Source organism: Alligator mississippiensis, chromosome 11 (genome assembly GCF_030867095.1).
Source record: "Alligator mississippiensis isolate rAllMis1 chromosome 11, rAllMis1, whole genome shotgun sequence".
NCBI classification, from domain to species: domain Eukaryota; kingdom Metazoa; phylum Chordata; order Crocodylia; family Alligatoridae; genus Alligator; species Alligator mississippiensis.
In genome coordinates, this window is record NC_081834.1 from 3,831,878 (window position 1) to 3,852,067 (window position 20,190).

Genomic DNA, 20,190 nt, shown 5'->3' on the forward strand with positions numbered 1-20,190 from the left:
AAAGCTACTGTGCTTTTCTCGATGTGAATGCCACAGAGACTCCCGAGTCAGATGTATTACCTATTTTCTCTGTCTCAGATATATTGCTTGTAAGACAGCACTGTGTTCCTCCGTTAACTCCACTGGAAAATGTAATGCTACAGTCATATTTTTCAAGTTCTGAACGGCAATGCACTTGGCTGTATTTATATTAGGCATATTTTTCACTGTTAAAACTATGTTGTTTACCTTTTCCGAGATCACATTATTGCTCAGGCTCTGCAACTATAAAACAAACCTAACCAAAGACAACTTTACAGTCAATGCCTCTACTTTTGCACACAGTTCATGAAAAAGTGAAGCATCCAGTTTTATAGCACATTAAAAACAGTTTTAAAAGTACTCAACATAAAATGTTTTATCTTTTTGTTTCCTTTTTTATTTTTTTCGGTTCTCGTTCTGTTTGTTTCCCAGGCACTGCTGGGAGACGAAAGTTTAGGGACCAGGTTAACTCTGACGGGTCCAACGTGGCAGCCGCGGGGCAGCTTTTAGAATAACGTGCCAAATACCTGCATTTAGCATGTTACCAATAACTTCAGAATGAAGAAGCAAAAAGTATTCAAGTTCATTCAAATGGCCATTTTAAAGGTGAACTGAAGATTTGGGGGGGCACAAACCGGATTGTAATTTTTGCTCAACCCTCGCTGGAAAGACTGATGACGTTCGCATGGAAAGCACGGACGCATTACGGCAATAGACGCTTGGAAAACCCTGTTAAAGGTAGATGGAAAGCAAGCTGCGCAGATTATATATCATTTTACAATGATAAGCTCTGATGCATTAATTACCTGATGGGTCTCTGCTCAGAAATGTCAGCATGTAAATCTTTTGCCAGCAATATTTTTAAACGACAAGCTGGAGGGGTGGGGGGGTATTTAAATGCAGATACAAGAGCTGCGACCCCAATTACTGCTGCAAGACCTTCCAGGTCTTAACATTTTCCAAGTATTTCCTCCCCACCTGGAAGCGCGTGATTTTGGGGACTTTTCGTCAGATCTTGGATGTTTTTAAAGGGATGTTTGACCGTCCGTAAGCAGCATTTATAACATGTAAGTTAACCTGAGGAAGGGGCAGAAACACAACTCTATTTAACTCAAATACATAAGCCTGCCCCGTGCACGCTATGTTTCTTAGCCTACAAAAAAATTTAAAAAAGAGTCACTGGTAGTTGCATAAGCTCCTCTGCAAATGGCATTCTCCATATGTCATTTTTTTTAGGTTGGTTACAAATGCAAAAGTTTGCCTCATGCCTCATCTACTATTTAATCAATGCCTCTGGTTATGAAAAGCAACTTTTGACAGACCATCAGGTTACATTTCTGTCTCCATGGAGATACTTTTGACGGGAAGTGGCTGAGAAGACCTCTGCCAGTCCCTTTCACATTATATTCACAAGTACAATCAAAAGCACTCAAATGAATCCACCCTGTGCAACTCAGAGGAGTCACTGGCTATCGCTTTCATTTTCTCTTTTTTTCTCTCTGGAACTAGGGCTGGCCCTGAGGCTTTTGTCCGAGAGATCTGCGGGTGACCGAGGTTAGATCTTCCCAAACCAAGTGCCACATTTTCTCTTTACATATATACTGCTTTTCAATCCAGTGGGTTTTTCCTTCTAAATAGAAAAGGAGATATGCGGACAAATCACGCTGCCACGATGTTAAAGGAACAGGCTGCGGTACCACACGCAGTCCTCGTCTCTCCAGCAATGGGTTTGAACAGCACACTCGATTTGCTTTTAAAGTCTAGAAATGATCAGGGAATGCGTCACTACTCCCTTGACAACTTTTAGGGGCTGGAGGCAACCAAGCCACAAGGCACCTCTGCTTGGGTCTCAGAGAGAGGACGTACGCCGATTCTCTCTGCCCTGACATATTAAAGCCAGGACTTCTCATTGCATGTATAGTTTTTCTCATATTTCCAGTTGGCCATCTTCACCCACGGCTCCATCCGACTTCAGTGAGATGCTAGACCCCCTCCTTCAGCTCCCTCTCATCACCCCTTGGAAAAAGCCCTGAGTGGAATTGCAAAAAAAACAGTGAAGTATGAAAGATGCTGCCATTATCATTTCAGAAAATCCCCCTTCCTATCATTAATTTGGGGATCGACAAACTCCAATTGCCCAGTCAATGAATGGAGCAGAGGGCAAAGCAGCAATACGTTTTGAGAACAATGCTGAAAATAAAACCCTGAAAACCAAAAGATTGTCCACAACAGCTTTTACTATTTGTGGAGGTGCACCGATACATGGGTCTGATATCAGATATCTGACTGGCACCAATATAAAGTGTCTGTACTGGTAATTGGCCATATCAGGCCGATAATTTGGCCGTGCTGTGTGCAGCTGGTAAGTGGTGTGGTGGAAGGGAGGGGTAAGGGGACGGCACAGGAAGGGGTGTGGGAGAGGCAGATCAAGGCCCCCGCGGTGAGGGAGGCGTGGGGCTGGGGCAGGGCTGGGGCAAGGGCTGCCCAGGCGGGGTGGGACAGGCGCAGGATGGAGCTGTGGCTCATCCAGGGGGCAAGGGGAGGTGGAGGGGGGCGGCTCCCGCTGCTGCATGCCGCTGGTCTGGGAGCTGTTGGTCCAGTGGCTCACCCAGTGCTCACCTGCTTGTCCAGTGGCTCCTGCCACTTACCCGGGAGGGCATGGTGGGGGCATGTGCCCCCAGATCTGCGCAGGGTGGGGTGGGGTGGGACCACACCAAACTCTTCCTGCCCAGGTGGGCTGGGCAATGGTGGTGCGGGGGGGCCTATGGCAAATTTTGGGGTGGCTGCAGTCCCTCCCTGTAGCCCTACTCTCAGCACTGCCGCCACCCGGCCCAAGCCCAGCCCGCCCTGCCGGGAAGAGTTTGGTGCAGTGCCAGCCCCAGCCCGCCCTGCCCTGCCCCGCCCCGCCCCACGCAGATCCAGGGGCACCCCGTATCCCCTTCCCCAGGTGCCCTACTGGACGAGCGGTGGAAGCAGCAGACTAGCAGGTGAGCGCCAAACGAGCCACCGGACCAGCAGCTCCCGTATAAGGGGTATGAAAAGGTGCGAGGCACCCTCCCCTCCGACCTGTGCTCCCTGGATGAGCCATGGCTCCGTCCCATGCTTACCCCACCCAGCCCCACTTGCCCCAGCCCCAGGCCTCCCTCACCGCAGGGACCTTGATCTGCACCCCCATGCCCCTTCCCTCCTCTTCTCCTTCCCCGCTCCGCCCTCCCCTTCCACCACACCACTTACCAGCTGCATGCGGCTCTCCATGCTGCCAGACCGGCATCGGAAATTGGATCAGTATTGGCTGATATAACTCCTTAAAAATTGGCTATCGGTATCAGCCCCAAAAATCTCTATCGGTGCACCCCTAACTATTAGGTATACTCTTACAGCTATATAAGCGGGTTCCTCCAGACCACTGCCACCAAAATCACGCCTCAACTACATGCCAGGATTATTTAATTCACCAGTAGCCTGCAGCCACCTCTGACTGGGATCTCTTTAGCAAAGAATAGCAGCACTGTCCAGCAACCTTGAACGGGATGTTGGGGGGCAGGTGGGGGAGCATAATGTTGAAACTGCACATGGATTCAGGGGACTGATAGCCCCCCCACCTTCCCTATGCTGGAATACGCCCCCAACACTAGCATTAACACACTTACTCTTGTGAAAAGAAACTGGTGGATCTTTAATGGTCACAAGTGAGGCGTCACCATTTTACCTCTCATGTGAAAGGTGGCAGGCTTAGCAAAACAGCTTCTCCATGCTAATGCTGAGACGCTGTTTTAGGGTCGACTGCCCTTCCCCTCATACACAGGTTGCACCTCTGGTGTAAATGTGCAATACGTACACCGTGGGATGGTACAAGTTCAGCTAGGATCCACACATGCACAACATGGGAAATACAGGAGTGAATTTGCCTTCTAGCTACTTGTTGCTTAACATCAGTGCCAGCGGGTGTGTCTACATGAGACACTTACTGCGCATTAGTCTAACAACACTGTGCAGTACCCTGGCGGTTAAAAACTGTGCTAATAGCCTACTGCGCAGTGTTATTTAGCTAATGAGCAGTGTCACAAGATAACCGTGTGCTGGCACTACTACAGAGTAACTCTAGTTACTGCGCAGTTAGTTAGTACTTTATTAAGCAAGGACTAAACTAAATGGGCAGTATCTAAGGCACATTAATGAACGTGTAAATGCACCCAGTGAGTAAATACAAATGCTACTCAGCCAGCGATGAGAGAAGAACATAGACAGGTATTTCAGAACACCTCTTCTATCACCCCCTACACTTCCTTGGCCCATAGTGTCTCATGGCTCCGGTGGCCCTTCTCTCTAGGCCCTTCAGCCAAGGTGTTTGCTGGCAACTTCCTCATCTTCACTACTTTAGACAGGCCAAACAGGACAGTGCCTGTCCTCAGGTAAGCAATGAGAGAAGAGAAAATCCCATTCCTTCTCTCCATTTCTAGTCACCTGCTAGGTTTGGTCAGACTAGTCAACCCTTTAGGTTGGATGAACGGTGTGAGGCCAGTCGGCAGGCCTGATCCAGAGTAGGGCTGGCACACAGGGTGGGTCTGCAAATGCGAACTGGTGCATCCGCCAGGCCCTGTGTGCCAGTTCTGGTTGCAGAGTGACCCTGTGTGCCAGGACCACATCACGTGGATGTGGGGCTCCCACGGTTTGGAAGTCTGGCAGCCGGGGAAGAGCGGCAGTGGAAAACTGACACCACCGCCAGCTGGGATCCTGCCACTGCTCCCTGCCGCCGGACTTCCAGACCCGTGGGGAGACCCACTGGCCAGATGACGTGGCTCCACGGGCTGCATCCAGCCTGAAGGCCAGAGACTGAGCACCGTTATGCTACGCCAAGCAGCACGAAGGGACCATAGGTGAACGAAGCACTATCGGGGCGCTAGTGGCCTCACCATAAGCTGCAGCTCCAAGAAGAATTTACTTTCTCTCCCAGCTGCTGGGACAAGGGACGTTGTTTCCCGTTGGGCCGGGCGTGTGCTGCTTCAAGATCCCCATCCCGGACACGGGAGGGGTCACCAGGCACGGTGGTCCTATGAGGCAGCTCCAAGGAAGGAAGAGGGCGACGGCACCTGGGGTCTCTCTGCAACCAGATCCGGCATCCCTAAGTTCCCACCAAACCTTAGGGAAAAAGAGACCCCATCCTCGGACCTCCGACCTCCTGACTAAAAACTAATAATGGTGGTATCAGCAATAATCATTTTAAATGCTAGGCACAATCCATATGGCAGAAATAATTGTCTTTCTTTGTTAAATGGGACAAACAGAAGACCGCACAGCCGCAGAGAGGACGGCTCTCTTAAGGACTCCAGATGGGTAGGGCCCTCACTTTGGTAAACTTGCTCCTCAGAATAAATTTGTTCCTCGCGATGCTAAAGTAATTCCAAAAGCCGGTATTTATACTGGGGCTGCTGAAAAACCTGGAGGGCTTAACCTCTCTACTTGAAATGTCAGAGGAATTTGAATAAAAAGTTGAAACCTAAGAAAAGTTTGTGTTTAGACCTTTCCTTCCTCCTACAGGTCTCTTAACCTAACCCTAAACATACTGCCTGTGAACCAGGGGGTGAAATATCCTCTGGGGGAAAAAAAATAGGAACTGATCAACCCGTTTTCTTTAACATAAAAAACAAGAACGGGCAAATTAGTTTTAAAACTGGCTGTGTTCTCATCCCTTACTGTATCCCACCCAGACCCCCCCCGAACTCTTCCTAGCGATCTGCTCAATGAGTTATGGCACGTCTGAATGGGATCCAACACTTCTGTCAGCCGACGTTACATCTCTCCCAACTTTTAAATGTTCAATATGATCCTGGGGACCCTGGGAAGGGACTAACCCCGAAAGCAGCATGGCTGAGGAGTCTCCAAGTATGCCAGCTTGATAAAATGTATTGTTAAACCTGTGATTGGCTCAAATGAACCAGATTTTTTTCTAATTAAGGAAATGGCTTTGAGCTGCGAAGGGGTTGGGGTTTTTTTTGCCCATGTACTGAGCACTGTGCTCCACGCTACTTATTTTACTACCACCGCCGTAGCTGTCCTCCCTAACGATGTAAACAAATGATCCCATAGAAACGCTGGAGCAACGGGGACCGCAGACAGCAAGCCCGCCTCACCGCAGCAAAACCATTCACAAATAGTCTGGCCTCTGGTCCAGCGTACACAGCCCTCTGCTATTGCAAGTCATCACAAATAAAGTCCTGGAGGACGAGTCTCCCACGAGAGCGTCGTGCAAACGACAATGTACAGCCCCGCTATGTGCATCTCCGGGCTGCGTGGGAACGGCACAGCGGCTCTGCGGGACTGTGACTCCCCGTCAGGCACAGACAGGTCCCATACTGCTTCCCACGTGCCGGCCGGCACATGAATGGGACGAGTAATCCGACACTGAGCAGAGGGGCTCAGCGTCCCGGTGCTGCCAGGAGCGATCGCAGCTCTGTCCTCGAGAGCCGAGGATGTAATGTGAGCAAAGGGGTGCTCCAGAATCGCACCCCGTCCTGCTGGGCATTTCCAACCCTATCGTTTTGTCCCCAGATTTACTCTAATGAGCTCGGATTCAACTCTGGCCGCAAATAAGAGGGCTGATGGAGAAAGCTGTTAGCGTCTGTAAACCCCAAACGCTTTTGACTAGAAGGCAGCCAGCACTGGATGCGACAATATTTGACTTTCCCTCCAAATACTTGGTTATGCAACTTGGCTATGCAACTAACAGGCTTTATTGCTTCACCAATTGCTCCATCCACTTAAATGAATAGTAGCAGTGAATCAAGGCTCCGTGGAAAGTACATTTCCTTTAGTACGAGTCCAGGCGGCGGATGCTCGCACGCTTCTAACAATGCCTCCAAAGCAAGCTGAAGACGTCCTTTCTTTTTCCCATTGTTCTTGATAAGGAACACTCGATGGCAAATGCCCCCTCGTTTAAGGACCCTGGCTCCAATTAAGTAGTCGAAAAGGGTTTTCAAACTGTTAGCCCCGTGCTGAAAGGGCAGGGTCCTGCTCTCACGTAACAACAAAAGTCGTGTTACCTCGCTGCAACGTACTCATTCAAATGGCAAACGTTGCGAGATGTGAACAATGATGCCTAAGCTGCTGACAGCCTCTGTAAGCTGGGGTCCTGACCCTGCACGCATCTCTGCGGCTGCTTTCCTGCCAGCATTTCAGCAGTCCCATTGCAGTGCGAGATGTAAAGCGGATTTCAGGGACGCTACAGATGTGCTTTGAGAAAAGCCAACAAAGTTGGAGGACTGCTGTTAACATGTGAAGAAACACGCTCCTCCACCGGCACCGCATCCTCCACTAAAAATTCACTCCCCAAAATTCACAAGACGAGAAAGGCAGCAGACACCACGGCGTTATAAGGCTGCCTGCAACGATTAGAGTTAGAAAGGAATCCCATTACTGAGCTATAATTAAAGATCACAACTTTATACTACATGTGGAAAAATGCCGTAGATTAGGGCATACATCTTCCCCTATATATCACACCTACTTATTCCATACCTTTGGATATTGCAAAGATATTTATATGATTCATTTGATCTTCCGTTCCTGTAAGCAATTAAATGATGTGGTTTATTATACCTGTAGCAGCTTTCTATTTGTTCCAAAGTGCTTTCTGACAGATATCCCTACATCTTCACATGAGGAAAAACCCGCAAAAAAAATTAAAAGCTATCCAAATCCTCCAATGAAGCTTCAGAAGAGAAGTACGATTTGTGACTGAAGTTAGAAAACGAACAAACAAGCAAAAAACTCCACGTCTGAAGCACTTGCAGGTACACTGGGTAATTATACCTTCAGTGCAACCTGCATGCAGAAATCAATTCAGAATTTAAAAGAATGGAGGATTCCTACTAACACTTGCTATAATTTGTGCAATATATTATAAATGCAGAAAATATTGTGCGTGAGGGACCCCGATCTTGAAGATATTTTATAATAATTCAACAGGAAAAACCTTACCATTTTAGCATTAGCATTTGAACAGTGTTTAATGCCTTTTAAATGGTTCAATACGATGATGTATGTGGAAGATACTACACATTTCTTTCTTACTAGGAAACATGCTGTAACCAACCTTCAATTTATTCTTACAAAATAAATGAATGCTTAAATGACATTTCTGTCAATTGAAAAAGCAACAGTAAAATATCTTCTTTACGTGCCAAGTTAAACTAAATATTTTTTCCTTGACAACCTGCTTACATTTAAATGAAACCAGACCAAATTTGGTCAATAGTATGGATTACATATAACAAAAAGAACCTCAGACCATGCTAATATAGGGATCAGAAAGCCACAACTTCATTTAAAACCACACAATTATTCAGCAAACTAAGATACAGCAAATAAATTAATCTGTTTTAAATGGAAGTGCTTGGACAAGTAGCTTTTTAACCTACAATTAAATCTCACTAGCAGAAATCACAACGAGGGAAGAATCTGCTGAAGCCAGGCTAAAAACCGAATCTTGTCAAACAAAATCTTTTGGTATTCGAAATTAAAACACGTTTGCAAAATCAATTCCTCCCGACCCTGGGTGAGAGCCTCAGCCCCTGCGTGCCGGCACAGCTGCAATCTTTCCAAAGGGACTTCAGCGAAGGATCTGCCCCAAAATGTGCAGCCTACGCTGCAGCAGCTCCCTGCTGCCTTTTCTACGGGGGAATATGGTGAGAGCCCAAATCTTCCCTGAAGAGTAAGCAAAAGGAGGATTTAATTCACTCACCATGCTTTGGGCTTCTGCACTTTCCTATACAGTGAACCCATGGCAAGACTGTAGCGCATGCATTCTTGGGCTCTGAAATTTCCTATTATTCACTTATGTTTTCCTTGCACTGGGATTTAAGAAGGTCTCTTCACGGAGACAAGTAATATGTCATCATTTTGTGCAGCTAACAGGCCTGACAGTCTTGTCTCTTTGAGTTAGGGATATGAGAGCTCTGATTCTCACGTTGCTGGAAAAATCAAGGCGGAAAGGGCTGGCAGAAAAATAAAGGGGGATAATCCAACTCGGAGCAAGTTCTTCATTAATTCACCGACTTGACTTTCCAGCAATTACTAGATTATCTTTTGCCACAGAATTCTCTTTCTACCAAAAAGCAGCAAACAAAAAAGACCCCATAAAATCACGACACAACCAGCAACTTAAATAAGATCTTTCTTACTTTCACTCCATTTTTGAATATCTTATTTAAATATGTAGCTTATGTGGGCTGGGTTTTTTTTTTGAGGGGGGGGGTGGTTTTGTCATTTTTTTTTAACAAACGTCATCTCTATTCACCATTTCTCTGGTCTTTTTGATCTTTCTTTTTTTTTCTACTTATCATGTTCTTTATCTGAAACAGATTTTTAACAGATAATCTTGATCGTTATAACAATATCTTGCTTGCATTTTATTCAAATAATTCTTAAAAACAGCTTAAAAAGCCGTTTGGAATAACATCAAGCTCGCCATCAATCAAATGAAAAAATTCCGCTGGCGGTTGTATAAACATCAGATCAACTCTGATGTCTTCAAGGATTTCAGAGTGAACCATAAAAAACTCCATTAACTTCTGACAAAGAATGCAAATTAATCACAACATGGGGTGAAATGAAATTAAAGGCTCTTTTCTAATCAATGACAAGGCAGGATGAAATATTTGTTACTCTCTCTCTGCATTCAGGCGGCGTGGATGTTTGCACTTTCCCTGCGAAGCCCAAATGCAAGGTGTGAGCACAGATTCACCCACAGTAGCTGTTTAGCCCTCCCCACCCCCAGAGCTATCTGCTTACAAGTCGCAGAGATTCACAAAACACACTAATCATCTGAATCTCAGGTGCATCCAATTTGTTATTCACACTCTCCCATGCCAGTGAAAAGCCTGGCGCAGACAGATGCACCAGGAACCTTAAATGACAGTTTTGGCCTCCGGAAGTGCGATCACTACAGCAAAATCTAGTACAGCCTCCAGGTGAAATGTCTGGAGCTCCATATGGAGCAGGGAAAATTAACAACAAGATGAAAATCGCTGCAGCAGCGGGGAGTCTGAATTTTTTGAAAAAAAAAATGAAATTTAAAGATGAGGAAAGAGAAGTAATAAATTAATGGGGTGTGAAAACATTCAAAGCTTTACAATACCAGGGGCACTATTTGCTCAGATTTGGGGGGGGGGGGTGGAGAAGGGAGGGAGGAGGAAGGGTGACTCTTTTTTTTTTCTTTTTTTTTTTTAAACTTCAGGTCATTTTGATGTAATTTATTAACTACGGGATGGAATTGAAGCCAAAGGAAGAAGCCCGTTTCCATCTATACAAAAAGTGCTTTTAAATACAGTTGCTCAAATCTGCACTTTCCCGTCGTTTATTAAATCCCTTGCTACTGAGGGCTGCCTCTTTCTTCAGAGCGTTTTCCCTAATGGACGTATCATCCTTTTAGCATGCTGCATTGCCATAAAGTTTGAATACAAGCCGAGAATATTTAGCGGGCATGTCTTTTCATTTCTCCTAAATTGCATTATCATTAAACAAGCCATTGCCCTCTCCCATGTTTTTATTTAATCTGCTGAATTGGGATCGACGTGATTAACTGCGCATCTCTCAGTTTGGTCAGACACCGCACATCTTCAGAGTTTCAATGAAATAATCAAGTGAAAATGCTGTGACGTTCCATGGCCTTTTAGGTATTTTATTTTACCGGGTTTTCTATGCAGATCCCCTCTGCATCGCATTACGTTTCGGTTAAACTTTTCAAAGAAATGTGAAACTTAGTTACCCCAAATGCCCGCCGTGGTTATCTAAAAGGACCAGCCTGCAGACGCACTCCTGGTTGGGGAGAGGGGATTTTGATTTCATTTTTAAATGTTTACATATGAAAGGATTTTGATTCTAAAGAGCCTGTTTTTCCTCTGCGTGTGTTTTTGTGTGCACAATTCCCATTAGTGTTAATAGAGTTATGCAAACACATCAGGGGAAGAATATACCCGTAAGTGCTTATGTTTATATCCAGAGAAAATCCTATGAGCGTCATACTCTACTTCTTCCAAAAGGAATTTTACATTACAGCAAACAAGTAACAGCACATTTGCAATAATGTGCCTGGAAAAAAAAAACAAACCATTAAGCAATTCAGAAATTTACTGGGTTTTCAAGAGTTTGCTTTTACAAAATGTATGCAACGGCAGAAGCTGTCCTACTTATCACCTATTTGATATTTTCTTGTCTCACCTGACACTTTCCTGAGCTATAAAGCCTGCTAACACATGAAGAGCGCATCCCCAAAACACTCACGCGCCGGAGCTCACGCAAGGTGGTGTTTGCAGCTCAGGTGTCTGCAGGATTGGGCCCTCTGTGCAAACATATGATTAAATAATGCTAATGTGACAATTAAGCGAATGTTTGTAAAGCGAGCGCTTATAAAACACTCTGAAAATGAAAAGTGCTAAGTATTGTCATTAAAGCTTTCCACTAGCAGCCAAGAAGAGCCATCCTTTCAGATCACTGGCATATCAGTAAAAATAAAACAATACAGGGGCAAGTTAACCTTTGCCACGACTTGGACCTCAGTTGGTTTCTATGTGCTTATAATATTTATCCGTAACATTTTTTAACGAGGAGTAAAAGAAGAGAAGCTGGCATGGCCGTCAAGACACGAGTCTGTCGAGAACAGGGACGGCTCTGGATACATATTTCCGGTTACCCATTTTTGATAGAGAAGTAATGGCTCCAAGATGCTTCGGGACAAAGTCTGTAAACACTGATCCATGCGATTAACTTCATCCATGTGAGCAGGAGGGCTTCGGCAACTGCATGCTTGTAGGAGGTAAATATGAATTCGGACCGTTTTAAAATAACACGTAGCAGCCGCTCGCCAGCTCAGAATGGATCCATAGGTCCGATACAATCAACCATAGAAGTACGCAGGTACGACACATGCCGCTTATATGAAAGAGCCTGATGAAAAGTAGTTGCCCGAAATGCTTAGGAGCTACATTTTAAAGCTGACCTCCGCAGCTATTTGACTTTTTAAAAAACAAGGCACGCATGACAAGTTGCGTCCTACAAGACTCTCTTGTGAACCCAAAGATACTTAATCAGGAGAGGAAAAAAAGCATCTTAAATAGATTTCCATATGTTTTGCTCCTCACGAAAATATGTCAACACTGCTTTTTATAACGCCAGGAGATCGTCATCCGGCACAGTAACATTACAACCCTTGATGAACGTGGTGTCTCAAACCGCAACCACCTAAAATCAGTTTTGATCTACTTTTATAAGCCAATGTCTAAAACTGGACACAGGGATACGCTTAACTATGCCTGTGTACGGAGGATTCCCTTGCACAAGAAACTCTTTTTCTATTTCTTCGCTAAGGAGAGGCTTACTTTTGAAATGTGGATAAAAACCTCCGAGGTATGTTCTGCTAAACAATTCAAACTACTTTTTATCCATAGGAGGAAAGAAATACTTTCATCCGTAGAAAGAGAGGATGTGAACGACTAGCGTATTTCTACATATGCAGAATCTTTTTTAGAAGTCCATAAAAGTGTCAGGAGAATTTGCTTAAAACAGCTTATAAAAATGGAAGAGAGAATGAGTCCCAGCCTATTATTCAATAACCATGTTTGTGAGGCATCTGCATAATCTAACCATGCATAAATTAGTATGTGTAATACAACAGTTATTTGCATAATAATAGCAAGTTAATAGATGCTTAAAGAGCACAGACCAACACCACCTTTAAATCAGACATGCCTCCAGGCACTCTGGTCTGTATAGACCAAGATGCTTGGAAAACAGTGTTCATAAAACATATGAAAACATAAAAAAAACACATTCAAATCATTCATTTTACCCCCTGGACACTCCACTTATTATTATTTTTTTTTCTCCAGAGGAATAATTTTAAGAATGACAAGACAGATTTTCACTTTGGAGTCTAACATCCATCTTGCAATAATGCTTTGAAGTGGCTCCCAGAACTGTTTCTGAACTGGCCATTGTTACAGGGGCCTCGTGGTTTTTAGGGTTAAGTATCTAGAAGACAAAAGTTAAACACCACGAGACAGAGCAGGATTTTTCAGCAATGCTCACCCTGGGCCTAACACTCAATGAACCTGATGGAAAACCTCCCCAATAAGTAGTTAGACCAGTGCTGAGTTTGAAAATGTCTCCGTATTTTCAGAAAAAATAAATAAATAGGCACGTTATTAGATCCTGCCAAGAGATAACATTAAAAAAAAATCCAAAACATTTCATCCACACCATATGTTTCATTCCTGAGGGTCTTAAACCATTTTGACTACATTTAAACTGAATTTAAAAATGGAAGAGGCTAGCCTCCCCCTTGCTATAAGAGTACCACTGGTAATATCAGAGTATTTAAATGCTTTAATCTCACACACACAGAAAAATCATCATCATCATCTCCATCTTCTTAAAAGGGAAAAAAAAAATCTAGAATATGAAAAAAAAATAAAGAAAAATCAATAGAGACTTCTAAATGACTCCTTTAAGATACCACTTTTCAATTTAACAGGACAGATTTATTTGTATGTGGCTCAAATGTTCACAATCGCTCTCTGCACCTTCATACATAGGAATGAATGTCACAGTGGCAAACGGCAGTAATGAACAATCTTACCTGAGGATATGGAAACCTCCCAAGAGCAAGCTGGGAAAGAAAATAATATTTGTCTAGTTATATAGATTTGCATGGAGGGCGTATTTTCTTAAAGAGAGAAAAGTACTCAACTCTCACTATTGTATAACCTGCCAAAACCCCCCCAAAAAACCGTGAGCAAAAGTAATCCTGAAACGTCGTACGAGCTGTATTTAGAATGGAGTGGTTCATAACGATTCCTCTTTGTTTATGCACCAAATTAACGTCTGGTGATAAAGTCTGAACATTTTGGTATCCGTCTTGCTCGACAAAAAGTGTGCACCACCTGCTAACGTTGTGTTGCATCCTGAGAGCTCCTTAAATTAAACGGCTGAGTCTCAACTGTAAGGGAAATGACACTGAGCTTTACTGATTATCTTGCCAACACGTGGGTACCCATACAGCGGTCACTAAACTCCCCAAGTCCTGTCTTGGCACACGCTAGGCTCCTCATAAAACCTGGGTCATACCAGAGGTCAACCTCTGCCTTGCTGCTAAAGTCTTGGCCAAGAAGTGAGAATCCATGACAGCACAATGCATTTGTTTAAAATATATTTTGGATTATGTAGAAACTAGATTAGCTATGACTCCTTTGATTTGAAACAGGCACTATGGAAACAGTAGGATCACTTAGGGAAAGGCAAAGTTTTGAGGCATTTGCAAAAGAGGTCACATTTTTGTCAAGTAGCCTGTTACAAACACGAGGAGGCAACCCAAGAACAGAGACGTCATTATTACCGTGGCCGGTTTGATTCGTAAAAAATTTCTATGGACACGCAAAGACAACAAGGTCCAAGAGGCCAACCAGATGCACACAATAACTTTGCATATGTGTATTTATTGAATATGCACATCAGTTATAGGAGCTGCATCTCTTAATCTTCATGCATCCCTCTGGAAACTAACCCTAGTCATTCTTACGTATCATACAAGTGGATCTTGATATAAGGACTAAGATGAAGTCGTTATGGGCCATCATATCGACATGGTGTCGCTTAAAGGTCCTGACTAGCAATGACACGACGAGACAGGAATGCCACAGAAAAAACCTGTGCTATATCATGCCATTGACTACAGGTTATTGGTGTCATTCTAGGCTTTTATTCCGTTTTTAAAGAAACTGCCACTTACCAAAAGAAAGCAATGCAACAAAAATGGATGCAAAAGACTTGATTAAAAGTCATAAGGAAATGAAAACGAAGAACCTCCACTGAAGTGAGAAAGTTCTTCCTAATAATTTTATCCTTCAACTCGACTGGATCAGACCGTAGGTCCATCTTGGACTGTATCTTGTCTCAGACCATGGCAGAGTAGGTGCCGAAGGGGAGGAGAAGCAGATCATGTCCAGAATTTCCCATTCCTCTTCCACTGCAGCTTCCAACCTTGACTGGTTTAGGGCTGTTGCAATTCAGAGGTGGCACCCCTATTTACCATGTTCAAGATCAATGGATGGACCTTTCTCTTAGAAGCTGGCCGATCCCCTTTTAAACTGGTCTGAACTATCCAGACTCCTCAACCTTGTGGCAATGAGTTCCAAAAGTGAACCCTCCTGGCCCAAATCACACCTAAAACTCATCTCTACCCCACAGCCCACCTGCTTGTATCCACACTAATCCAAGACTAACTTCACATCAGAGTCGTGGTGAGCAATGCAAACCTCAACCTTCTCCACACCGAGGAAGTCTAAGCAAGTGTAAGACCTCTTTTAGCTCATTTCCAATTAGGGATGTAAACGGTTAAACGGTTAAATGGCAATTTATATTTAAACCAGTTACCGTTTACCATTTAGTGACCTCTGGCAGAAACAGCCCCGGCCTCTCAGGTCTTCATTGTGCACCCAGTACTGCGCAGGCTCCTGGCGGGCAGCTGTGGGAGGGGGGCGGCAGGTATGGCCAAGCCACTAGGAGACACTGCCCAGCCACGGAGCCACAACTTCCCTTTGCCCCCACAGGCAGGGGCTGGGTCTATGGTGCCCAGATCCTGCTGCCATGGGGAGGGAGAGAGCAAAGTGCTGTCCCCCTTCCCACCCCCCCCCGGGCATGGGCAAGTCCTTCCCGCTGCAGCAGTGAGATGCCTGGCCCCACAGTGCGTCTGCCTGGTCCTCCCACAACAGCGGGGTCCCAGTAGGGCGATGGGCTCCCTGCGCCTCCCACCACACTTGTGCTGCTGCAGCCTGGACCTAGAAGGCTCCTCTGCATTGCAGAGCCGGGCCCTCCCCAGCTCACCGTGGGGGAAGTGGGGGGTCCGGTCCCTGCAGGCCAGCCTCTGCTGTGTGTGCTGCATCCTTCCCCCTCCCACCCATGGTGCCGGGGCTGGAGTAGGCGGTGCCAGGTCTGAGGGGTCACCAGCAGCGCAGCATCTCCAGTCTGGGAGGCCACTGTTGCAGCACTAATGCTCCTCCCTGGGATCCCTGCTGCACCACTGCCCCTCGGGAATGCCCTGGGGCCACACTCACTGCACAAGGGGCTGGCCGTGACCCATCAGACCCAGTGCTGCCTGCTCCAGCCCCGGCGCCATGGGTGGGAGGGGGAAGGATGCAGCACACACAGCAGAGGCTGGTCTGCCCCAGTGGGACCAGACCCTCTCTTCTCCCAGGGTGAGGTGGGGAGGGCCTGGGAAGCAATGCAGAGGAGACTTCCAGGTCCAGGCCACAGTGGCACAAGTGCTGCAGGAGGCACAGGGAGCCTATAGCCCTGCCCGGGACCTGCCAATGCGGGGGTGGGCAGATCCATCTCGGGGCTGGGAAGCTCGCTGCTGTGGCAGGATGGCTGCCTGACTCCTGCGGGGGTGCCCAGCCTCTCCCCCTTCCCAGGGGTGGCAGGATCTGGGCACAGGAGAGGTTTGCAGCCCCGGCTCCAGCGCCAGTCCTTGCCCATGGGGGTGAGGGGAAGCCCCAGCTCTACAGCTGGGCAGTGCTTCTTCGTGGCTCAGCTGCACCCACCATCCCCCCCACAGCTCCTTGCCAGTGGCCTGGATCCTGCGCAGCGCCATGCACATGGTGAAAACATAAGGGGCCAGGGCTGGGGCCGTTCCTTCCAGAGGTCATTAAACTACATATGCACGATTAGTTAACCGTTTAACCGATATAGTTAGAGGAGATTAAACAGATGTTTTCTTTAACAATATTTACATCTCTATTTATATATCCACCGGGACTATGCGATGCTGTACAAAGATCCCCCGGATGGCCGTGAACACATGCTCCCCTGTAACAGTCTGGTCACCAAAGTTTATGGCCCAGACAACTGCGCCATGCAAGAAGGTTATATTGCTTCTGGTTTAGGGCCAGCGTGCACGCAGAGCAAGTGTGGGCATCTCTGCCTGGCACTGCCGTGTGCCACAGAAATATACCACTCACATGCTCTGTCCTCCATGGCTACCTTCGTTTGCAGGCTTTGCGTGACAAAACTTCTACCATTTTTGCTTCTGGTACAGAGGTCACTCAGCAAAAATCTCCCCCTCCCCATCTCACATGCAGCCAGGAGGAGGAGGATGGGATTACTATTTATTCCTCTCTTTTCTGTCTGCTTCACAGGTTCTCCTACTCCATCCTTTCTAAGCTAGTCCCACACAGACAGATACTGCACTGGGACATAGACAGCTGGCCCATGAGCTAAAAGACATCATCTCACAGTCTCACGGGACTATTTAGCCTTGCTTCATCATCTTGCTTCCAACTTCAGTGACCTTCACTCATTCCCAACCACTCTCTAGACCAAGGGTGGGCAATTATTTGGGCCCGAGGGCCACTTAAGGAGTTTTAGTGAGCTGTCGTGGGCCACGTCAGCACCCCATTCCTCCCCTCCGAAGCGCTCACCAAAACTTCCTAAGTGGGTCTGCTCGCCCAGAGCCGAGCGGATGGGATGGGATGGGACTGCAGGCTGGTGGGAAGTGCCATCCAGGAGCAGCATCTGGGATTGTGGTGCAGTGACAGCACAGGGCCAGGGCCAGGAGCAGGGCTGATCCACAATCTGCTCCCCTGATGGGCATCGTTTATGTGGGCAGGGGCAGGCGGGGAGCAGTTCATGGCTCTGCCCTGTGATCCCAGGGTCTCCACGGAGGCTGGCCAGGAGCTGTGTGGGAAGAGCGCGTGACAGGTGGGCAAGATGGGGCCTCACGTGGGCAGGGAGCTGCATCTGGGTGGATGCGGGTCCAGGCCTGGGGATCTTGGGGTGGTAACAGTGCAGAGCCGGGGTCTGGGGCAGAGCCGCAAACTGCTCCCTGCACGTGGAAAAGGCACCAGTCGCAGGGATGTGCGAGAGCAGATCGCAGCTCTGCCCTGGCCCCGGCCCCATGCTGTCACCACCCAAAGATCCCACCCCATGATCCCGGTCCTGCCAGCCTGTCCCGCTCCCAGACACCACTCCCTGCCCATCTGCAGCCCCATTACGTCTGCCCGGCTGTGCCTGGGCTGCCATGTCGCCCCAGCCCCGCTGTTCGCCCGGGGCTGCGGGACCCGCTGCACGCACCCAGGCAGAGCTAAGGGACCAGCTGCAGCCCAGACAAAACGCCTTAGTGGGCCAAATTTGGCCCACGGGCTGTATTTTGCCCACCCCTGCTCTAGGTCATAGTAACACAGCCCGGCTTCCTCGGATTTACACTATGCTGGCTTGCGCTGCAAGATTTTGCCAGCATATTTTAGGTTGGCTAGATGAAAGACCCTCGCTGACCTGCTGTGGATACACAGGATCAACCAAACAGCGCTTTTGCCAGCAGAGCTAGTACTGTTTGGCGGGCCGTGTAGGCAACACTGGCACAAAGCCCCTTGTGCTGGTGTGCAACAGCGGCAGAGGCTCTGTAGCGCAGCGTGGGAAGTCCCTCGGCTTTCGGGAGTATAGCTCCGTCTTCCTTCTCCTCCAGCAGGAGTCACTTTTTCACACGACCTTCAGAGTTGCTAGCATCTCTTGGTGGCAAGCGTAATGCCCGTGACATTAAGGACTCAGCACCGTGTCCGTGCTAACTGAGAAACCCTTCTGCTCAAGGCACCCTGGAAAGAGCCCACGAGACAGGAGCTCTAACTTAGCTCACTTTCAGGGCCTAAGACTTATCACTGCCGTAGTTTTCTGTGTTTTGAAGAAGGTAAATATACATTTCATGATCACGATACGCCAGAAGCAAAGCAGCAGGTCTGCATGTAAGGCTAAATCCTGTCTCCCTTCCCTATGCAGGCAACATGCTCCCTGGCCTCAGTCATGACGCTAGGCTCTTCATTCCTCAATCCAACGCTGGACGCCAATGGGAGCTGTGCCTATCTGTGGGCGGAAGGATTTGACCCTCAGGGTAGAGGATCATTGTGGAAGAAGCCATTTCCCTGGGAAGCATCAAAACATGATGCGTGAACAGATGAAGTAGCTTTGACAACAACGTAGAGGAGGAATACGAGAATACGTGGGTTTTTTACAGACACAACCGACTCCACGGGCAGCTGGGCACCCAAACAAGAGCGCGTAGCACGGGGGCGCTCTGCGCCTCCTCGAGCCATCGTGCCAAAGAGTTGCTCCCCCTCTGCCGCCTCCCCCTGCCCACGATTGTCAAGGTATTATAAATTAAGAAACTTACCAAAGAGTATGTAATCTTCTCTGAAATAGCCTGCAGATATGTCACTGTACTAAATGTGTTTCAGATTTAATGAAGCTTTAATGTCCTTTTTAATTTTGCCTGTTTCTATATCACCAGGGGTCGAGCAAGGCAATCAGCACTCAAGAGGGTGGTTTGGTTTAAAACTAGGAAAAACTCATTTGCTTATGAGTTGCACTGTATTTTCTTAATTAAATTTACTGAGTAAAATGGTTTAAGTTCAGCCAACCAATGACCTCTGTATGTAGATTTAGATTTATAAATAGGGTAACAGTTAAAGTAAAGGGGGGTGGAAAAAACCCTCAAAAACAAACAGATTAGACTCACAGCAATAGGAGTTTTGTGCCCTTTATCGTCTTTACTAAAGAAGTCATTTAAATATGAGCAGCATAAGCCTATAAAGAAAGCGAGACTGAGAGAGAAAGAGCAAGTGGAGGCAGGGGCACAAGCCCTCAATCCAAACATCCCTTTCTCTGTCCTTTCCATTCAAAGGAGGGGACTGGGGAAGGCTTAACATATTTTAAATACTGGTGGGTTTAAAAGTGAAACTCTGACTCTTCGGGATGAGGGAAGTGATACGTGTGGGACTACGGAGGAGAAAAAGGAACAAGTCGTGGCCGAGGGTCCGATCCTCATTTACAGTTCCTTCATGCAACGGCAGAAGTGTAAGGGTCCCTAAAAGCGGGTATAGATAACATAACCAGAGTCGAAGGGTCTCAGTGGAAATGAGAATCGGGGCCCCGGGAGGATCTATCAAGCCAGGGATATATATTTTCAATCAATAGTCTTCGTCAGTGTTGCTGTAAAACAACAGCATACCCCCCCCCCCCCCCCCCCCCGTTTCACTGCTTAACGATCTGCTAGCCACACAAGTGCCATACTGCTGTACTCTTGGCTTAAATACACTAGCATATGAGATAATTAATTAATTCATTAAATTA

At 46.9% G+C, this 20,190-nt stretch overlaps 1 protein-coding gene across 3 annotated transcripts in view; it reads right to left on the reverse strand.

Moving 5' to 3' along the window:
- MAP2K5 (mitogen-activated protein kinase kinase 5) overlaps nt 1-20,190 on the reverse strand; it is a 182,996-nt gene that overhangs the window by 47,277 nt on the left and 115,529 nt on the right. For all 3 annotated transcript variants that reach the window (XM_014606136.3, XM_019477698.2, XM_006265731.4), the window contains exon 17: nt 13,655-13,684. In XM_014606136.3, coding sequence (XP_014461622.1) covers nt 13,655-13,684 — 30 coding nt within the window. The remainder of the gene's footprint in view (nt 1-13,654; nt 13,685-20,190) is intronic.